The sequence below is a fragment of the Pan paniscus genome, chromosome 18 (assembly GCF_029289425.2).
Source record: "Pan paniscus chromosome 18, NHGRI_mPanPan1-v2.0_pri, whole genome shotgun sequence".
Taxonomy (NCBI): domain Eukaryota; kingdom Metazoa; phylum Chordata; class Mammalia; order Primates; family Hominidae; genus Pan; species Pan paniscus.
The window spans coordinates 1,030,702-1,051,815 of NC_073267.2; the positions used below are offsets into that span (position 1 = coordinate 1,030,702).

Below are 21,114 nucleotides of genomic sequence, written 5' to 3' on the forward strand. Positions count from 1 at the left end.
CCCGCCTCCGCCACGCCAACCAATGGCGCGCGCCGCCGGGCACGCCGGCTGCTGATTGGCGGCGCCCGGCACGCTCGGGGCAGGCAGTGCGCGACGGCGGCGGCGGCGCGGGAGGTTCGGAGCGGGAGCTCGGGCTCGCGGACGGGATGGAGGACTACGAGCAGGAGCTGTGCGGCGTCGAGGATGATTTCCACAACCAGTTCGCTGCCGAGCTGGAGGTGCTGGCAGAGCTGGAAGGTAGGGCGCGGCCCCCGGCCGTTGGGGAGGAGCTGCGAAAGCCGGGACAGTGGCGACCTCGGGGAGGGCGTGCCGGGGGCCGAAGGGGCCTCCACGTCGCCGCTGGCGGGATCTGGTGTCTCGGGGCGGCCGCTGACAATCTCCTCTCCCAGCAGGGGCGTCGACTCCGTCGCCCTCCGGGGTCCCCCTGTCCACCGCGGGCCGACCCCCGCGGACGTTCGAGGAGGCCCTTGCCAGAGGGGACGCGGCCTCCAGTCCCGCCCCAGCCGCATCTGTGGGCAGCAGCCAGGGCGGCGCCAGGAAGAGGCAGGTGGACGCCGACCTGCAGCCGGCCGGGTCCCTGCCCCACGGTAGGTTGGCGGCATTGCCCCAGGGCCTCCGGAGTGGGCGTGAGGCTGGGGAGGCCTCTGGTTCTCTGCATGTGTCTCCCCCAGCCCCCAGGATCAAACGGCCTAGGCTGCAGGTGGTCAAGAGGCTGAACTTCAGGTCGGAGGAGATGGAGGAGCCGCCCCCTCCCGACTCCTCGCCGACGGACATCACCCCGCCGCCGAGCCCTGAGGACCTCGCAGAGCTTTGGGGCCACGGGTGTGTGGCTTGGACATGGGCGTCCCATCCCATCTGTCCAGTGGGACTCAGATGGAGCCCATCCCGTGCCCTGGATGAGGCCTGGGGGGTGGGGAGGGTTCCATGGCTGAGGGCGGTCTCGGACACCCATATCCAAGGGTGACCCCACGCTTGAGTTTCTGCCACTGAGCCCCGGTCTCTCTCCAGAGTCTCAGACGCTGCTGCCGACGTGGGTCTCACACGGGCCTCACCAGCTGCCCGCAATCCCGTCCTGAGGCGGCCCCCCATCTTGGAGGACTATGTCCACGTGACATCCACGGAGGGCGTCCGGGCTTATCTGGTGCTGCGTGCTGACCCCATGGCCCCGGGGGTGCAGGTGCGTGGCTGTGGCCTTCCTGCACGGTGGGTGGGCCGGTGCTGCTCAGGAAAGGGTCCTTGGAGCCCCTCATCTCTGCTATTTGCTTAAAGCGGGTTTTGTGCAGAGCCTCAGGGGTGCAGAGGGGGAGGCGGCGTCATGGCGTGTAGACTTAGAGGACACAGCCTCCCCACAGCAGGTTGCTGTCCAGCCTGTTTGTATGGCCTCGGGTGGAGAGGGCCTCCCTGCTTCCCCCTCCTGCTTTTGCCCTTTCCTCCTTTCTCCTAAAGCTTCCCCCCAATTCCCCTTTGCAGCTGACCCATCTGGATGGCTTCCTTCCTTTGGCCCCCCTGTCCAGTCTCCCACCCCTCACTGGTCAGCTTACTGGGGTTGTCCCACCCGGGTCCCTGAGCACTGATGGGGGCTGACGTGAATCCTGTGACCTAGGAGGGGCCCATAGGCAATTGTCCTCCCTTCCCCACAGGGCTCTCTCCTCCATGTCCCATGGCGAGGCGGTGGCCAGCTGGACCTGCTGGGTGTGTCCTTTGCCTCCCTGAAGAAGCAGGTCGACGGCGAGGTAGGGGCTGCGGGTTTACTGGGGGGTGGTGGCGGGGCCGCCTGAGCCCTCCTGATTCCAGCCTGTTTGCACAGCGGCGGGAGCGGCTGCTTCAGGAGGCCCAGAGGCTTTCAGACACCCTGCACAGGTGACTCGGCTGGCCCTTCTGCCCTGGGGACCCTTGTTGGCTCTTGCACCAACTCCTAGCTCCTAGCGTGTGGGTTGGCAGGGTCCCTGCGAGTTGTTTGTGGCTCAGGATGTGGTCTTCTCCAGTCTCAGGTCGGGGGAGGAGGAGGCAGCCCAGCCCTTGGGGGCCCCTGAGGAGGAGCTGACTGACGGCCAAGACGCCTCCAGTCAATGCCTCTGGGTGGATGAGTTTGCACCCCGCTACTACACGGAGCTGCTCAGTGATGACGTGAGGTTTTGTTCTCGCTTAAGTGTGGCTGGCTTTCTCTGTTCCCAAGACGGAAGAACCTGGGCCCAGTGATTTTTGCACAGCCAATCGACTGGGCCTCGGGGACGGAGTGGGCTCTGGTTTGCCCTTTTGAGTTGTAGGTGGGGAACTGAGCACAGGGCTGTGTGCTACTGGTCCCCTGTGACCTGTGAGGCAGGCCAGGGGTCCAGGGTATCACCTGATCCAAGTCTCTATTCCCTTTCCTACCTTCACAGCAGCTGACACTGGAGTGCCCCTGGGGAGGGCAGGGGCCTCCCAGATGGGTTGTGGCCAGAGCCGTGGGGATGGAGCCCCTGGTGTGAGCCTTGCGGTCACTCGCTGGCAGGAAGACGGGGGTGGCCATTCATCCTGTGGCTTGGCGTCACATGGGGCATGGGGCTCATGGTGGCAGGTGGACTGTCCGTGCCTGGAGGCGGTGCCCTCAGGCTGTGCTTCCCTTCCCGTCCTTCCCGCAGTTCACCAACCGCTGCCTGCTCAAGTGGCTGAAGTTGTGGGACCTGGTGGTGTTTGGCCACCAGAGGCCTGCCCGGAAGCCCAGGCCCAGTGTTGAGCCGGCCCGGGTCAGCAAGGAGGCCACAGCCCCAGGCAAGTGGAAGAGCCACGAACAGGTGCTGGAGGAGATGCTGGAGGCTGGGCTGGACCCGAGCCAGCGACCGAGGCAGAAGGTGAGCCCCGCTGGCTGTGCCGCTGGCAACAAGCCTGAGGCTTTGCATTCGGCGCCGGCACCCTCGCAGTCTGTTGACTTTCTCCAGGAGCCGTGGGTGTGGTTACGTGTGGGTCTTGGCGTGAAGCGCCATTAGTGCGAGTTAGAACTGCAGCGTTCCAGTAACAACTCGGGGGAAGTCGTTGTCCCTGAAGGGCTCTGCGGCTGGCCAGGATGATCTGGGTGGATGGTGGGTGGTTTCTGGGGGCCGGTCACACTGGTATCAGCTGTGTTTTGTTTGCACGAACTTTGCTTTGTGTAGGTTTTTTTTTCTGTTGCCATCTTGGTGTGTGAAAGTGCTGAATTTTGTTCTTATTTGATGGCTGGAGTGGGGTGGAGGGAGCGCCCAGCCTGTGGGACACACGTGGCAGTCCCTGGCTGCTAGGCCAGGAGCGTCCTGTAGGTGCGGTGCACACTACGCCTTCATCTACCTGGGCTGCAGGTGGCACTGCTCTGTGGGCCCCCGGGGCTGGGGAAGACCACCCTGGCACACGTGATTGCGCGTCACGCGGGGTACTCTGTGGTGGAGATGAACGCCAGGTGAGTGATGTGAGGTCTGTCTCTGGCTCGCCTTCTGTCCTGACGTGTTTGAGTTCTGGTGGCGGACCTGAAACCGGGTGTGGATGTTCCCGTCTTGAGGGTGGTGGGGGCCTGGGTGTGTGGGCCGGGGAAACGTGTCCTTCCTCGGGGTTCACGGGATCGGCAACAGCCGCGTCATGTGGCGGTCTCCACGCAAATGCGGCAGCCCCGGCCTTGGGAGGCTGCCCTGCCAGGGACGCCCACTGCCCTGACGACCCCTGACCTCCCCATTGCAGTGACGACCGTAGCCCGGAGCTCTTCCGCACACGCATCGAGGCGGCCACCCAGATGGAGTCGGTGCTGGGTGCTGGCGGGAAGCCCAACTGCCTGGTCATCGATGAGATCGACGGGGCCCCCGTGGTGGGCTCCTTGATGCCTGGGTAGGTGGGTGGGCGGGCAGGCAGGCGGGCAGCAGGGCCTGGACTCACCGTGTTCTCTGACCTCCCCCAAGGCTGCCATCAACGTCCTCCTGAGCATCCTGAACCGCAAGGGGCCACAGGAGGTGGGGCCGCAGGGCCCGGCTGTGCCTTCGGGAGGCGGCCGACGGCGCCGGGCAGAGGGGGGGCTCCTCATGAGGCCCATTATCTGCATTTGCAATGACCAGTGAGTGCATGGGCGGGCGCCACAGTCAGGAGAGGCCCCGGTGCCTGGAGGGAGGGTTCCGGCCCGTCCCTGTATCCTGGGCTGTGGTGCCAACCCTGGGGTCCCTGGCCCTGCCGCCTCTCCTCAGGTTCGCACCGTCCCTGCGGCAGCTGAAGCAGCAGGCCTTCCTGCTCCACTTCCCACCGACTCTGCCCTCGAGGCTGGTGCAGCGGCTCCAGGAGGTTGGTGGAGCCCCAGGAGCCGTGTGGCTGATGGCGGGGTTGGGGGCGTGGCCTCGTTCTGGCCCCTGTTTCCCTGCCCCTCCCCATGGAACCCTGGTAACCCCCGAAAGGATGGGGCATACCATCGGGCCCTCCAGCAGCCCTTCTCCACCAGGTCTCCCTGCGGCAGGGCATGAGGGCCGACCCGGGGGTGCTGGCCGCCCTCTGTGAGAAAACTGACAATGACATCCGGGCCTGCATCAACACCCTGCAGGTGGGCGGCCGGCAGGCACCGGGTGGGGTGGGGTGGGGTCAGGAGTTGGCCGCTTCTCATGCCCCGGCCCTATGTCTAGTTCCTGTACAGCCGGGGCCAGCGGGAGCTGAGCGTGCGGGACGTGCAGGCCACACGCGTGGGCCTCAAGGACCAGCGCAGAGGGCTCTTCTCGGTGTGGCAGGAGGTCTTCCAGCTGCCTCGAGCCCAGAGGTAGGCAGTGGCCACAGCCTCGGCCCAGACGCTCATGGTGCCCGGACCTCAGGACGCTAGCCCTGCGTGCAGGCCAGCACTACCCTCGAGGCGGGGACTCAGTGTCCTGAGCCCGCGGTTGCCTGGTCCGGCCTCCAGGGCCCTCCTCAGCCTTTTCCTGGCTTGTTCTCGCCCCTACAGCCTTGGGGGGTCAGCTAGAGAAGCCTCCAGGGCCCCCTGTGGGAAGGACACCCCCAGTGTGGTGGGGCCTCCAGGGCGTCCCTCTCCAGGGCGCCCCTTGACTCAGCCACTGTCCCAGTTGCACCCTCATTTTTGCCACATTTGGCCTGGGCTGTGGTCTCTGAGCCCCTGCCTGCCCACACCGCTTGGCCTCCCGTGGGCAGGAGCAGCCAGCATGTCTCTGTCCTGATGTGCCATGGGACCCCAGGGGATGCTGGCCTGGTCGTGCCGCAGGATATGGGAGACGCTGGCCTGGGCCTGTGGGATGTGCTGCTCCTGGCCTGGACCCGGAGGGGGACTTTCCCTGGGGTCCCCTAACCCAGAGGGTCAGGGCAGGGCTCCTCTCAGAGTGGGGCTCCTTGGCTTAAGGGAATGTTTCAGGGGGTTGAGGTCCGGGCGTGTCTTTGGCTGTCTCCACCTGAGCGAGGCAGCAAGGGCCCTGCTGAGAAGAATGAAGTGGGTGGCAGCTCTGATGGGGCCTCCGAGTGTCCCGGGGAGACGGTGGGGCTGCCTGTGCTTTTAACACGGGTCCATCTAGCTTCAGCACCCCACCCGCAGGCGCCGTGTGGGCCAGGACCCCGCCCTGCCTGCTGACACACTCCTGCTGGGTGACGGGGACGCGGGCTCCCTCACCTCCACCTCACAGCGATTCTACCGTGTCCTGCATGCCGCTGCCTCTGCGGGCGAGCACGAGAAGGTGGTCCAGGTACCTGTCTTCCACCAAAATGCCTGCCTGGGGCCGCCTGGCTAGGACCTGGGCTGTGCCCCTGCCGGCCCTCCCGTGTGGACGGGGAGGCGCTTTGGGGGTGCTGAGAGAGGCAGGTTCGGGAAATGGGGTGCCAGGAAGTCTCTGAGGTGGGGAGCAGGAGCCAGGAGGGTGGGAGGGGCTGCAGGGCACGGGCTGGCAGGCAAGGAGGTAGGGGTGGCCGTCTGACGGGGGAGGTCGCTCTGGTGGCTGCTTGGGACTCTCAGCGGGTTGGGGTGGAGCCCCTGCCGGACAGCCTGGCCTGGGGCTGTGAGGGGCTGGATTCTGGACTTAAGATGCACATGGGGTGGAGAGCAGGGTGGTGAGGGCTTCCTGCCGCCCTGTCCCCGGGAGTCCCTGCCTAAGCTGTCTGCTGACTCTAAGCAGCTTTGGATTAGCAGCTGGGGATCCACAACCAATCCCCAAATCCCAAAAGCCGCGATGTGGAGGGGCAGCGTGGAGCAGCGGCGGGGATAGACTTCCCACGGAACAGGGGTGGGGACGCCATGGCCTGGACTCTGGTGGGCGGAACTTCCTCAGGCAGTCTAAGGAGGGGCTGAGTGAGGCTGGATCCCTTTGGTTCCTGGAGGCCTCCTGGTGGGTCACCTCCTTGTGTCAGTCTCTGTCAAGCTGTAGCGAGGATGCTCAGGGTGGACCCTGCCCCGACCCCCTGAGCCCCGTGACCCCTTGCTGGTGTGTGCTGCTGCCTCAGACGCTCAGCGTCGTGGGGGCCCTTGCGGAGGGTCTGCGAAGCCTTGTGGGGCAGGCGGCAGGCAGGAGTGGAGGGTCTGTGGCGGGAGGTGGAGGGTCCGTGGTGGTGCACCTTCCCTGGGGTGGGCAGGAGCTCAGGGGTTGCTGGCCGCCTGCAGGGCTTGTTTGACAACTTCCTGCGTCTGCGGCTGCGAGACTCCAGCCTGGGCGCTGTGTGTGTGGCCCTCGACTGGCTGGCCTTCGATGACCTGCTGGCGGGGGCTGCTCATCACAGCCAGAGCTTCCAGCTGCTGCGCTACCCACCCTTCCTGCCCGTGGCCTTCCACGTGCTGTTTGCTTCCAGCCACACACCCAGGATCACCTTCCCCAGCAGCCAGCAGGAGGTGTGCTCGTCCCTGCACCACTCCTGCCCCCTCCCGTGCTGCCCCGTGTGGCTGCCCCCGGCCCCGTGCCCGCCCCCCTGTGCTGCCCATGTGGCTGCCCCCAGCCGCGTGCCCCTCCCCCCCAAACACACTGCCCGCGTGGCTGCCCCTGGCCCCGTGCCCCCCCCCAACCACACTGCCCGTGTGGCTGCCCCCGGCCCCGTGCCCTTCTCCCCCAACCACACTGCCCGTGTGGCTGCCCCCGGCCCCGTGCCCTTCTCCCCCAACCACACTGCCCGTGTGGCTGCCCCCGGCCCCGTGCCCTTCTCCCCCAACCACACTGCCCGTGTGGCTGCCCCCGGCCCCGTGCCCTTCTCCCCCAACCACACTGCCCGTGTGGCTGCCCCCGGCCCTGTGCCCCCCCCCCGTGCTGCCCGTGTGGCTGCCCCCGGCCCCGTGCCCCCCCCCCGTGCTGCCCGTGTGGCTGCCCCCGGCCCCGTGCCCCCCCCGTGCTGCCCGTGTGGCTGTCCCCTCCCCCGTGCTGCCCGTGTGGGTGCCCCTGGCCCCGTGCCGCCCCCCCACCCCACTGCCCGTGTGGCTGCCCCCGGCCCCGTGCTGCCCTTCCCCTCCCCTCCCCGTGCTGCCCGTGTGGCTGCCCTGGCCCCACCCACCATTCCCCCCTCGCCCGGGAGGCCCAGGTGACCAGGCCTTGGCTCACCCCCTGCCCCAGGCCCAGAACCGGATGAGCCAGATGAGGAACCTGATCCAGACGCTGGTGTCCGGCATCGCGCCAGCCGCGCGCAGCCGGGCCACACCCCAGGCCCTGCTCCTCGATGCCCTCTGCCTGCTCCTGGACATTCTTGCGCCCAAGCTCCGCCCCGTGAGTGCCGTCCCCGGGGTGGGGGATTCCCCGCCTGCTGCCCTCCCGTCCTAGGTGAGCACACATCTGTACAGCCTGCTCAGCTCCCTGCCTGCTGCCTCCCATCCCCTAGGTGAGCACACAGCTGTACAGCACCCGTGAGAAGCAACAGCTGGCCAGCCTGGTGGGCACGATGCTCGCTTACAGCCTGACCTACCGCCAGGAGCGCACGCCCGATGGCCAGTACATCTACAGGCTGGAGCCGTGAGTCCCCCAGTGCCTGGGGTGTGCTCCAGGGCCGTGCTCCCCGGCTGTGCTCCATGTTCAGGGCCCACATGAGGCCAGGAGTCTGAAAGCACGGTCATGGCGTCTGGGGGTGGCGGGCCCCAGCGTATCTTTTGCTCAGATGTAACCGTGAAGGGGGGTCACCTTCAGCTACTTGAGATTGGCTCTGGGACCTGAGCTTTGCTGCAGAGCTGCTCCCAGCCTTAGCACCTCCACATGGAACTGGAGCCGGGGGCCCCGAGAGTGACTGCACTTTCCAACACTCCGTTTCCCGCTGTGGGATGGCCATGGGGGTGGTGGGGGTGAGGCATGGGGCAGTGGCCCCGGGGTCCTGCTGCCCCAGCGATGGCACCAATGTGCAGGACGCTGAGTCACTCTCCGTGGCAGCCATCGGCAGTTTCATCATCATCCCACGTACACTTGCAGTTGGGGAAACTGAGGCTCGGGGCAGTTAAACCTGGCTGCCGCAGGGTTGGGGTGCGGTGGCACCAGGACTCAGCCGACATTCCCGCTCTGGCCTTGTGGCTTTTGGGGTTTGCGGTTGGAGCGCCTGGCGGCTCTCTGGCCCTGAGCCTGGCCCCGCTGACCTGCCCTGGTGTCCCCCTGCGCTGAGCAGGAACGTGGAGGAACTCTGCCGCTTCCCTGAGCTGCCTGCCCGCAAGCCCCTCACCTACCAGACGAAGCAGCTCATCGCCCGCGAGATCGAGGTGGAGAAGATGCGGCGGGCGGAGGCTTCTGCCCGGGTGGAGAACAGCCCCCAGGTGAGCCCACCCAGGCTCTGGAGCAGGTTGCGGTCTGGGCGTGCACCATCCCCACTGTATCCCTGTGTGGCCAGATCTCACAATGCCTGCTCCCTACAGGTGGATGGGAGCCCCCCAGGGCTCGAGGGTCTGCTGGGGGGCATTGGGGAGAAAGGGGTGCACCGACCTGCCCCACGCAACCATGAGCAGCGGCTGGAGCACATCATGAGGCGAGCGGCCCGGGAGGAACAGGTGTGGAATGGGCAGCCGCGGGGGTGGGACCAGGGTACATACCTTTGGGGGTGTGGCTAGGGCAGTCATGAGGTGGGGCCAAGGCACCCATGGGGTGGGGCCAGGGTACCTTTGGGGGTGCGGCTAGGGCCCCTCATGAGGCAGGGCCAGGGTACCTTCAGGGCTGTGGCTAGGGCAGTCATGAGGCAGGGCCAGGGTATCTTTAGGGGTGGGGCCAAGGCACCCATGGGGTGGGGCTAGGGTACCTTTGGGGGTGGGGCTGAGCCACAGGAGGAGTCTGGCTGAGGGTGGGGCTGGCTCAGTGCCCTAAGGGGGGCTCTGAAGGACCAGCTCCTTACCCTCAGCATGACCAGGGTTCTACCCAGGCCTCAGTTTCCCGTCTGGGCAGAAGAGTGGCTGTATTGGCTCTTCTTGATTGGCACCTGGTGGGGAGCAGATGGCAGTGAGGGGTGAGGGGCAGCTGGCCTGGGCCAGGTTCCGAAAGGTGTCTCAGAGGTGCTCTGGCCCCTCCTCCCTGGGAAGTCTCTTGGTCCTCCTGTCTTGGGTAGGGGCTGGATGGGGCATCTGTCCTATATGACTGACTAGTCCCTCCTCCCATCAGCCTGAGAAGGACTTCTTTGGACGTGTGGTCGTCAGGAGCACAGCAGTCCCGAGTGCAGGTGTGTGTGGGGGTGTTGTGGGGTTGTGGGGGGCCTGGGGTGCTGGGGTCCAGCTGAGGAGCAACCCTGTGGCCCTGCAGGGGACACGGCCCCGGAGCAGGACTCAGTGGAGCGGCGCATGGGCACAGCGGTGGGCAGGAGCGAGGTCTGGTTCCGCTTCAACGAGGGTGTCTCCAACGCCGTGAGGCGCAGCCTGTACATCAGGGACTTGCTCTAGTTCTCTCTGAGCCGCGGACATGCCCCCGCATTGCTTCCCGCAGAGTGCAGAGACAGGAAGCTGGAGATGTCTTTATAAAGTCACACCTTTACAGACTGTAATCACGTGCGAGTGGAGTGGGGTTCACAGGATGGTGGGAGTGGGGCTGGGCGTGGGCTCATAGGATGGTGTGAGTGGGGCCGGGAGTGGGGCTCACAGGATGGTGGGAGTGGGGCCAGGCGTGGTCTCACAGGATAGAGTGAGTGGGGCCGGGCGTGGTCTCACAGGATGGAGTGAATGGGGCCGGGCACAGTCTTACAAGATGGTGTGAGTGGGGCCGGGAGTGTGGCTCACAGGTTGGTGTGAGTGGGGCTGGGAGTGGGGCTCACAGGTTGGTGTGAGTGGGGCCGGGCGTGGGGCTCACAGGATGGTGGGAGTGGGGCCGGGCGTGGTCTCACAGGATAGAGTGAGTGGGGCCAGGCGTGGTCTCACAGGATGGAGTGAATGGGGCTAGGCACAGTCTTACAAGATGGTGTGAGTGGGGCTGGGAGTGGGGCTCACAGGTTGGTGTGAGTGGGGCCGGGAGTGGGGCTCACAGGTTGGTGTGAGTGGGGCCGGGCGTGGGGCTCACAGGATGGAGTGAGTGGGGCCAGGAGCGGGGCTCACAGGATGGTGGGAGTGGGGCCGGGAGTGGGGCTCACAGGATAGACTGAGTGGGGCCGGGCGTGGTCTCACAGGATGGAGTGAATGGGGCTGGGCACAGTCTTACAAGATGGTGTGAGTGGGGCCGGGAGTGGGGCTCACAGGTTGGTGTGAGTGGGGCCGGGCGTGGGGCTCACAGGATGGAGTGAGTGGGGCTGGGCGTGGGCTCACAGGATGGTGGGAGTGGGGCTGGGAGTGGGGCTCACAGGATGGAGTGAGTGGGGCCGGGCACAGTCTTACAAGATGGTGGGAGTGGGGCTGGGCGTGGTCTCACAGGATGGTGTGAGAGGGGCCGGGTGCGGGGCTCACAGGATGGTGCATTTGCCCTTTTCCACCCATGGGTTGTTCTTCATCAGGTCGGGGTTCAGGAAGGGGTCCTTGGGGATCCCATCCTCGATCCACTTCAGCAGCCTGCGGGTGGGCGGGTGGCAGGTGAGTGGTGGCACCTGACCCCCGAGGGCCTCCTGCTGCACCTGCCTGTCGGCGGCGGTGGTCGTGGCTATGGAAATGAGCAGCCAGCGCAGGGCAGACAAATGAGAGGCAAATCAGGCAGGTGGGGCACTCACTCGGGGATGGTCTTGGACGCCATCTCCCGCTGGAAGGCCAGCTGGTACTTGAGACTCTCCACCTCTTTCTTCATCTGTGGCACGTCCCACTCCTCCATGGGGTCAGGGGCTTCTGAAGCAGCCAGCCTGGGGCTGGAGGGCACAGGAGGAAGCCACAGGGCCAAGGCCACCAGCCTGTAGTCCCCACCCCCGCTGCTCCCTCCCCGCAGGCCTGAGCTGAGCCCCGCAGGATGAAGCGGGGAGAGTCCCCACCACTGCCTGGGCCAGTCCCCTAGGCGTTGCTAGGGTGCAGGGCACAGAGCGAGTTCCCACAAGGCCCCAGCTCCCGCCTCCTGCAGTGGGACTAATTAACTGCAAGAAACTTTACATCCTCAGCTACTCCCCCATAGGCCCCCACACCTTACCAAAGTCCCTTGCAGGCAGCAGAAAGGGTGCTCAGCACGGCAGGCCGCCAGCTCCTACCCTCCCACTGAGGCCCACGCAGGCTGACCCAGACCACGGTGTGAGGTGTGGGGCCAGGTCCTCAGGAGGTGACCCCTGCCCTGCCCCGCTGTGCGCCCCTTTGCTTTGCGTGGCAGAGCCCAGTCCACAGCCAGGACTCCTGGACAGGAATGTTCTGCTGCAGTTTGCTTCTCTGGCAGGTGGGGTGTGTGCTCAGGATCTTGGGGGCTCAGGCTATACTACCCGAGTCTGGGATATGGGCTGTGGGTGGCCCCTGGGTCCCCAGTGTGTCTGGGAACTACACACACGTTACCTGCGTGCTTTCTGCTTGTGGCCAGCCTGGGAAAGCCACAGGTTGACACCCCTCAGAACTGCCACAAGTTCAAGGCAAGTGGGGGTGGGTTGCCCCCTGCCTCTCCCTCTACCCACTCCAGGGGCCCAGGGAGTCCCTCACTCCGTCCCAACTCTGGCCCCCGTCCCCAAGGTTGGGAGACAGGGCTGAACCTTGGGAGGGTGGGTGGGGGGTTGGCATTGAGTTTGGGGGAGCCTGCCTCTGGCTGTGAAGGGGGCTCCTGGCCCAACAGTCTCCCCATCCTTTGGTCATGCAGCTGCACCGGCCACCTAGGGAGGGGCCCAGGGCCTGAGGCTGGTGGGGTCCCGGTGGTGAATTGGGCAGACTCCCAGCAGCCGGCAGAGGGTCTGCCCGTAGCGGGGTGGGAGCCTGGGGAGCGAGCGGGGGCAGGTTTCTGGGGGAGTGATCAGGGTCATGCAGAGGATTCCCTCCCGGAGACCCTGGAGTTCCAGCACCCCCACCCGCCCCCATCCCCGGTGCAGGCCTTTCCTTGGAGACCCTACACTCAGCCCCGTGGGTGCTGGACTAGCTGCGTGCGGGTCCTCCCAGGCCCGGGGTGTTGGCGCCCCGCCCACAGCCCAGTCCTTGCTGCCCAGCCCTACCTTCTCGCAGCTGCCGCCAAGCCTGGCCACCCGCCCCGTGCACCCCGTGGACGCCCCCAGCCACGGGACTCGGTGGGCACTGCAGGCGGCGCACGGCGCTCAGATGGACACAGCTCCCCCGCACCGCGCGAGCCGCCTCCCTGCCTGCAGCACCGGCTCGGGTTGGGTTTTGCTGCCTGCGGGGCAGCTGCCCTCGCCCCGGGAGTTAGGGTGAGCCCAGGGGACTGACCTGGGCCAGCTGAGAGTCGCGGGGCCTCTGGGCCCTCCCTAGCCCTGGGGGCCTGTTCATCGGACCTACCTTGAAAAGGTGACAGCGGAGGGACAATGACAACGGCCAGGCAACCGCGAGTGAGAGCGAGGGCCAAGTGATGTTCCGGGAGTCCGCCAGGCAGAGCCCTGGCTGTGCCCCGCCCCTCCCGCCACCTGGGCCCTGGCGCCGCCCCCACCCCCTCCTCAGGGCTGGGCCGACCCCAGAGATAGCCTGTGCTGCCACCTCCCCTGGGCTCACCCAGCGGGTGGACATGCAGCCAGGGGCCAGTGTGGGGCTGGTTCATTTTCCCTGAGGGGCCAGCTTGGGCCCTGGTGGAGAGGTTTCCTTCCACTTGAGGGGGTGGGTTCCCCCTCCAGTGTCCTGGGCCAGCCGGGAGGAGTGGGGATGGGGCTGGGACCCTTTGCCCTCTGGAGCCTCTGCAGCCTGCAGGGTTCAGGTGACACTCAGCTGTGCCCCCCTGACAGAGGCATCTTGTGTGGGCCATGTGGCTCACCCTGGGATGTGAGCCTCTTCCTACTAGGGGCCCCGGGGCTCTGTGGAGCTCCCTGCTCCGGCCCGATCCCCCGTTCCCAGACCAGTGGCCGGCACGGGGCAGCTCCCGAGGGCAGGAGAGTGCCGTGCTTTTCAGTCTGATCTGAGCTGAGAGTGGCGGCCTGAGGTGTCCCCAACACCGGCCCACTGTGGGTGCTCTGGGGCACGTTGCCTCGGGAGAGGTGCCCCCAGCTGCAGCACTTGGGCTCGGGTTGTGTGACCTCAAGGCTCAGGGGAGGGGGCTTCCCTTTGGGCCTCCGCACCTGTCAGCCTGCAGAGCTGAGACTGGCCCCTTTTCCTCTGACACGTTTCCCCGTGTCTCCTCCCACCCTGCCCTGGGTGTACCCCTTGGGCTCCTGTGGGAGCTGTGCCCTATGTACCAGCAGGTGATGTACATACCAGGCTGCATCCTAGGTGGGGGCGCCCAGGCAGCAACAGCAGCCTCTGGGGGCACAGGGCCAAGCTCCCCAAACAGTCCCTGCAGAAGCTGGGCCACCCCCGGGGAAGCGTGGGCCAGGCCCTCGGCGGGTGCTGCCAGGGCCAGGGGCCTGTGAGCAGGTCACTCTGCCTTCCCCAGTGTCACAGGGAACCGCCCGGCCTGCCTGGGGTGGCCCAGGCCCCTGCAGGGGTTGTCGGGGAGAGGTGGGCCCTGTCCCTCTCAGGCGCTCAGGTCCCTGAAGTCACTCAGCAGGACTCCTCGCCAGTGTGACTCTGTGAATCGGGGCCACCTGCACCTCCCGCCCTGATGTGGGTCGGCTGGATCAGAGGCGCCTCTGGAACTGGGGCACATTAGGGAAGGGATTATTTTTATTATGGATTTGGGGGTGGGGTGGGGCAGCTTAAAGCCCAGGGCACGAGGCCGCCTCCTCAGGGCAGATGGTTGCCCCTCTTGGCATGGCGGGGGCTAGACAAGGCCTCCCTGGTCCTAGTGCCCGCCCTGCCCTGCCTGTGCCCCCTGGTGCTGTGACTCCGGATGCACCTTAGTTTCTGGGCTGCTGAGGGCTCGCCCTGTGGCTGGGGGCACCACTTGGGCGCCAGAGAGTGGAATGGCTGTTAGGGGAGGGGTGTGTGCCACCCCAGGACGCAGGCAAGGTGGGGGGGGACCCCAGGGCATGTCCCCCACGTTCATGGGACAGCAGGTGGCTTGGAGCCAGGGCCAGGCGGGGGAACACCCTGAGGTCCGCAGCTGAATTGTGAGAGCTGGGGGTTCTGTGGCCGCTCTCAGGACCCCAAGCGGCCTTTGCATCTGCTCATCTGGAAGGACCTAGGGGGTCTCCTAATGGGGTCACCAAGGCTCCAGGTTCTGGCTTTTGGTCAATTCACTGGAACCAGTAAGGTCCCTGAGAGTGCCTGAGCTCTGTCCAACACGGCCAGTGCCCCCAGTGAATCAGGACACAGGTTGGAGTGTGGTGTGGGCCACCAGGACAGGCGAGACGGGCCGTGGGGTCACGTCCTGGAGTGAGCACTGCCCTGTGGTCCGGGCAGGTCCTGCCAGTCCTCAGCGTCTCAGCAGAGAAGTGGCTGTGTGTACCTGCATGGTGGACCCGGCCTGCCTACCTGAGCAGAGTCTGGGTGACCCCTAAGGCCAAGGGCAGGAGGAGGTTGAGGGAAGTGGGGGCAGGGCCAGGGCAAGCTGAGGGTTTTGGGTTTGCTGCAGGCCCATGTCCCAGGCATGTGATGTGGGTCCCGTCTCTCACCCCACTTCTGTGGCGTTTCTGGTCGCTGGGGGGGCACCAGTCAGCCTCGGTGTCGTGTGGACCCCCAGAATCAGAAGCAGGTCCTGTGCTGACCTGGGTGGGTGCAGTAACCTCTGCTCCCGTGTGAGGGGCTGTGAGGTCCCATCCTCAGTAAGATGGGGGTCTTGAAGACTGACTTCGACCTTCCTACCAAGGCTGCACTCGGAAACCCCCAAACACATCCGGGCGCTGACCCCTTGAGCTGGAGTCAGCCTTGGGTCTGGAATCTGCCTCCCCCGGCCCTACAGCTGGACCCGGCTTCAGCGATTCTCATTGGGAGGAATGGCAGCCATTCCCCCAACGGAGTGACTACAGCCTCCCGAGGCCAGGGGCTCCTTTCTGAAATTAGGCCACTAATTGGGCCGCTGGGCGAGAACACGCAGGGCTCTTTCCGCTGCCCTAGAAATGGCTGTCCCTGGCCCGAGGGGCTCCTGACCCACCAGGCGTGGGGCTGTGCCGCTGGGCCTGGCTTGGGGCAGGAGCATCGAGACCCCCCATTTACAGCCAACCAAGACCGTGGGGGAAGCACAGGAGGCCGGAGGCCCTTCATGCTGACTTTAGGGCTTGGTACCACACTGGCACAGGGGGCTCTGATCCCTTCCTAGCGGGAAGCTGCAGCAGGGTCTCCCGGGACTGGCCTCTCGCTGCGGCCTCAACTCCGAATGGGTGGGGGAGACAGCCCCCGACACCAGTCAACTCTCCGGGGAACAGAGGGATAAAGTGCTGAGCTGGGGACCAAGGACCAGCCCTGTCCTCCACCCGCCTGTGCCCTAGGCTCTGCAGAGGGCTCTGGCTGTCCTAGGGGGACCCTGTGGCCTGCAGGCCCCAAGCAGCCTGGGGGCGGTGGGTGAATGTGTGTGGAGGACACGCTGACTTCCCTCAAGTCCCTGCAAAGAAAACCGCAAGCGTGGGGCCTGGGGAAATAACGAAGGCAGCTCCTCACCAAAGAAACTCACTCCGCCTAGTTAACTGGAGCTCACAACAACGACTTTTCTGTCATCTGTGAAAGTTTCAAAGTGATTTTCAAAAACAATTTAAGCTCTTAAACCCAAGCACAGAAAACACAACGGAAAACTTCAAGGGATGGGGTGGGGGGAGGGTGGAGGGATAGCATTAGGAGATATACCTAATGTTAAAAGACGAGTAAATGGGTGCAGCACACCAACATGGCACATGTATACATATGTAACAAAGCTGCACGTTGTGCACATGTACCCTAAAACTTAAAGTATAATAAAAAAAAAAAAGAAAACTTCAAGGGAGTCCCGGGTGCGTGGCTGTCATCCACACCTGACCTCCATTGTGTAGTCAGGGGCCTGCTAGGGGCTTGGCCGTAGCCACGCTCGCGCTGCAGCCTCGGGGTAGCGTGCCTGCCTTAGCTCGGTTTACTCTGAACAGCTGCAGGTCAGTGCGTGGTTACAGTCGCCGGAGGTTTCCTACTTAAGAGACGCCCGTCTCCTGAAAAGCTAGGTATGTCTTTGCTAACCAGAAGCATGGCCTGAGGCAGGAGGTCCTGGAAGGACAGAAGCAGGCTGGGCGGTGGATCCCCACAGGCTCGGACACCCTAGCTCCTGGCCTGAGGACTGGAGGTCAGTGTGTCACCAGAAGCAATGCCAGCTGGGCTCCCGGGGATGGGGTGCTACCCCCATTCAGAACTTGAGTGTGTTTAAGGGGAACTGACAGGCAAAATAACAGCCTGCTGGGTTCAGAGGCCCCCACTGCCGGCTACACCAAATTACGCTCTTTCAAGAGCAACAGCTCAGAAGTCGCAGATTTTCCAAAATAGACACACATTTGCTCAGCCGAGGGTGGTGGGAGACCTTGAGGCAAGACCTTTCCAAGGTCTGTGGGGGAAGAGAAGGGAGAGTGAGTCGCGCCTTCTGCCCCAGGCCACCCTCCGGTGTTGTGGTCCCTGGGGCGGCTTTCCTAGGAGCCCGTGATCTGCAGGGTGGTGGCCAGAGCCGTGCAGCAGCCTGACAGGGCTTGTGGCTTTGGGAGAGTCCCTGCCCACACAGACAGACACTTGCTTTGGGATGACTAGGCTGGGTGCAGTGGCTCACACCTGTCATTCCAGCACTTTGGGAAGCTGAGGCTAGAGGATCCCTTAAGCCTGGAAGGTGGAGGCTGCAGTGAACTGTGATCATGCCACAGCTCACAACAGGGAGACCTTGTCTCAAAAAAAAAAAAAAAAAAAAAAAGGGATGACAAAGGTCCACTGATTTTGCCCAAGGACACCTAGAAGTTAAGATGGTGTGTTCTGGCCTCTGGCTGTCCCCACGGCTTCATTCAAACATCCCGGGCTGGGTGGCCACCACTGTAAGTGCATCAGGGCCCAAGGACCCGCCTGTACCACTAACCACAGGACATGCTGTGAATCCAGGTTGGCCTCTAAGGCCCTGGACGGGTCACGCCACAGCCCATCAGGGATCCTGGGACCCCCAGTGCAGGGGGTGGCCCTGCTGCTGCTTCCGGGGCTAGGGAAACCACAGAATGTTGTCTTCCAAATCTGATTGGCAAATGGGTTTGGCAGAGCCTAGCCAGATGCTAGGATGGCCCGAACTGACCAGAAGCCCCCGTGCAGAGGTGGCTACTGGGGACAGCCAGGTCACCCCAACATGGGTGGGGCAGCTGCACACCCCACTTACCACCCCATGGGTCACAGGCCTCGAACGTGCATCCTGCTATGTGGCGACCAGACCACAGGTGGCCAAGCTCTGTCTCGGGAAATAAGCCTGGGGCCCTGGGCGGCCGGCACTCACTTCCTGGCTATCTCTACCACCCCATGGGGCAGGAAGACACCCGCCTGCATTTCTGAGCTCCCAAACAGCTCAGGAACAGCGCAGCCGCTCGCAAATGCAGTGTGCGAGGTACAGACTGTTCCAGGGCCTGGCCTGCGCCCACAGGGAACTCCTGCCACACGGGCCCCTTCTCACAAGGGGACACCGTCCACCCCCAACCCCTGGGGCCCAGAGCAGCCCCAAAACAGACACAAGCATCCCAAAAAGGGGGTCACTGGGGTAGATGCACACATCTGGGGACCCTGTGTGTCATCCCAAGTGGGGCATAGCCCTGGGCATCTGGTCTTAGGTCCCAGGGCTTTGCCAGCAGAAGCCTCCAGGTGTGCAGGGTCTGTGCTAGAGGCCTCCAACCGGCCACCATGGGCTGTCCACCCGTGTGGCAGCACCCAGGTCCCTGCAGTGCCTGAGACTCCTCGTACTCAGTGGACAGCAGAGCGCCCCTGAGCAGCCTCGGTATCTGCAGATGCACAAGGCTGGCTGGGGCAGGAGCAAGGGAGGGAGGGGCTCTGAGGAAGGCGCCTGCGTCCCCACAGATCAATCACTTGATATTTGACATGACCTGCAAACGTTTTATTTGCAAAATACAGAGAGTAGACGACAGGAAGTAGCCTTACACCTGTAATCCCAGCACTTATGGAGGCCAAGGCGGGAGGATCCCTTGAGCTCAGGAGTTGGAGACCAGCCTGGACAACAAAGTGAGACCCTATCTCTATAAAAAAATACAAAAATTAGCTGGGTGTGGTGGTGCGCACCTGTGGTCCCAGCTATTGGAGAGGCTGAGGTGGGAGGATTGCTTGAGCCTGGGAGGTGGAAGCTGCAGTGAGCTGAGATAATGTCACTGCACTCCAGCCTGGGCAACAGAGCGAGACTCTGTCTCAAAAAAAGTTGAGGCCGGGCATGGTGGCTCACATATGTAATCCCAGCACTTTGGGAGGCCAAAGTGGGCAGATCACCTGGCCAACATGGTGGAAAACTGTCTCTACTAAAAATACAAAAATTAGCCAGGGGTGGTGGCCTGCGCACCTGTAGTCCCAGTTACTCGGGAGGCTGAGGCAGGAGAATCACTTGAACCCAGGAGGCGGAGGTTGCAGTGAGCCGAGATCATGCCATTGCACTCCAGCCTGGGCAACAGAGGGAGACTCCATCTTAAAAAAAAAAAAAAAAAAAAAAAATGTTTGGGCCGGGGGCGGTGGCTCACGCCTGTAATCCCAGCACTTTGGGAGGCGGAGGCGGGCGGATCACGAGGTCAGGAGGTTGACACCATCCTGGCTAACACGGTGAAACCCCGTCTCTACTAAAAAAAAATACAAAAAAGTTAGCTGGGCGTGGTGGCGGGTGCCTGTAGTCCCAGGTACTCGGGAGGCTGAGGCAGGAGAATGGCGAGAACCCGGGAGGCGGAGCTTGCAGTGAGCCGAGATCGCGCCACTACACTCCAGCCTGGGCGACAGAGCGAGACTCCGTCTCAAAAAAAAAACCAAAAAACCAACAAAAACAAGTTTGGAGCCACGCGGCCACAAGCCTCTTAAGGACGCCTGGAGCTCCCAGAGCCCCCAGGAGCTGAAAGAGGCAGGAAGGGTCCTCCCTATAGCCTCTGGAGGGATCGCGGCCCCCATTACCTTTTCAAAATGTCACCTCTCCCCGCGGTGTGACCCTCGAAAGCTAGATGCGCCCAGGAGGCAGCAGCCCAGGCCCCGCACCTTCCCTCCCGCTCCCTCTGGCCGCCGGGCCTCAGCCAGCGCTGCTCCCTGACCCGCCTGTGCCCTCGCCAGGGCCCCTCGCCGCCTCCTGCCGCCTCCCGATATGGCCAAACACCCGGGCGCGAGCCCCGCGTGCAGGCGCCGGGCCTGGGCCCCTGTGGCCGTCCCGCCAGCGGCCGTCTTCTGTCCCTGCATTTAGAGAAGGGGGATGGCAAAGGGACCCGCCAGCGGATCCCTCTTACGGGTGGGGAAACTGAGGTAAGACGGTCAGGGCTGGCCGCAGGGCGTGGCCGGCCCTCGGGGCAGTCGCCCAGACCACCCGGACGGCCCCGCTCGCGGCCCCGCTCGCAGCCTCCGCTCGCAGCCTTCGCCCGCCCCCGCCAACTTTTCAACCGACCGTCGCGCGCCGTTTACTTCCTCCTTGGGAGATAATTTCCGGGTCCCGGCAGGAAAGGGTCAGCCGCGCACGGTGGCCGCCCGCGTGTCGTCAGCGCTCGTCGCAGCCATCTTGGCTCCTGGCAGCGGCTGCCCAGGCCTCGGTCGTGGGCTGGGCGGCCATGTTGGAGTCGGGCAGGGCTCTCATATCCGGTCACTCTCCACTGGCGATGATCGATTGCATTTGACGGACGCGACGCTGGTCGAGAGTCGCTCGCATTGCTCGACGTTTTCTGCAACTCCAGGACCGTAACTCCAGGGGCGAAAGTCGCAGGCCCCTGCAGAATCAGATGATCCAGAAGGATGCCCGCTGTCTTTTTGGTCCATTTCAGTTGTAAACCAAGAAGTAGCCGGGACAGGCCTCGGGCTTCGGAGCGTGGCTCGGCAAGGTCGAGGTCGCGCCTGGGGGACAGGTCGATGCCTTTCTCCAGAGATGGTTTTGAGGCCTCCGTATTTAAAGGGGGAAAGCGGGCTGCGGGGTAAGGAAGGCTCCGGTCCTGTTTCTGAGCCCACGGTGGGAAGAGAAAAGGAGGGGTGGGGGGTGGGGGGGCTGGGGTCGCCGATGATGCGTCCCCAAGATGAGGGGAATGGAGAGTGAGATCTGACCTCGCGTCTGTAGTTACCTGCCCAACAACACAGGGAGAGGCAGTAACTTGACCGGCTCCGTCTTCGGCTTCGTTCTGTCCTTTTGGCAGCCTGAATTGGGGTCCTGAGCTTTTACTTTCACACCGTCCTCCACAGTTTCCTAAATGGGATCTGGAATGCTTCTTCCCTGGCACGCCTGTGAGATCTGAGGCAGAAGCCAGTGTACAGAAACAGGCGTCGCATCAGTAGGCATTCTCCAGAGGCCGACCAATATATTGGAGAGACAGATTAATAGACGGATGATAGTGGGTTTGTTAGGGGAATTGGCCCATGCGGTTAGGGAGGCCGAGAAGTCCCGGGAGGGATGCCATCTGCAAGCCGGAGACCTGGGATGCTGGCAGCCTGGCTCGGTCCAAGTCAGGAAACGGAAGAACCAGGGGAGCTAAAGGTGTGACTCAGGCCAGGGCTGAAAGCTGAGAATCCAAGGAGCCGCTGGTGTTAAGTCCTGGAGTCCCAAGGCTGGGGGCCCTGTCCAAGGGCAGGAGGAGGAAGAGAGAGTCCCAGCGCCAGGAACAAGAGCAGAACTTCTTTTCCCTCTTTTTTTTTTTTTTTTTTTTTGACAGAGTCTCGCTCTG

General features: G+C 64.1%; 2 protein-coding genes across 7 annotated transcripts; one reads left to right on the forward strand and one right to left on the reverse strand.

Annotated features, from left to right (window-relative positions):
• The first annotated feature begins 59 nt into the window (after positions 1-59).
• On the forward strand, positions 60-9,882 carry CHTF18 (chromosome transmission fidelity factor 18). 5 transcript variants are annotated; one of them, XM_008960937.4, is made up of 22 exons: positions 60-237; positions 390-587; positions 672-822; positions 1,009-1,177; positions 1,641-1,733; positions 1,808-1,860; positions 1,986-2,127; positions 2,622-2,831; positions 3,312-3,409; positions 3,685-3,808; positions 3,900-4,051; positions 4,179-4,272; positions 4,427-4,525; positions 4,605-4,735; positions 5,513-5,660; positions 6,569-6,793; positions 7,503-7,652; positions 7,765-7,895; positions 8,533-8,677; positions 8,777-8,908; positions 9,510-9,567; positions 9,648-9,882. In XM_008960937.4, the coding sequence occupies exons 1-22, from the start codon at positions 147-149 to the stop codon at positions 9,782-9,784; spliced, it is 2,931 nt and encodes a 976-aa protein (XP_008959185.2). In that variant the 5' UTR covers positions 60-146; the 3' UTR covers positions 9,785-9,882. The 5 variants fall into 5 exon arrangements, with proteins under 5 accessions (XP_008959185.2, XP_003808870.2, XP_063454242.1 ...); XM_003808822.5 differs by having other exon boundaries at positions 393-587; XM_063598172.1 differs by having other exon boundaries at positions 85-237; positions 1,992-2,127.
• GNG13 (G protein subunit gamma 13) lies at positions 9,842-12,863 on the reverse strand. Of its 2 annotated transcripts, none has more exons than XM_024925936.4 (3): positions 12,725-12,863; positions 11,032-11,163; positions 9,842-10,876 (listed from the first exon to the last, which is right to left on the reverse strand). In XM_024925936.4, exons 2-3 carry the CDS (start codon positions 11,127-11,129, stop codon positions 10,771-10,773), a joined length of 204 nt encoding a protein of 67 aa, XP_024781704.1. In that variant the 5' UTR covers positions 11,130-11,163; positions 12,725-12,863; the 3' UTR covers positions 9,842-10,770. The 2 variants fall into 2 exon arrangements, with proteins under 2 accessions (XP_024781704.1, XP_024781705.1); XM_024925937.4 differs by lacking the exon at positions 12,725-12,863 and adding an exon at positions 12,427-12,558.
• Between the last annotated feature and the right edge of the window lie 8,251 nt (positions 12,864-21,114).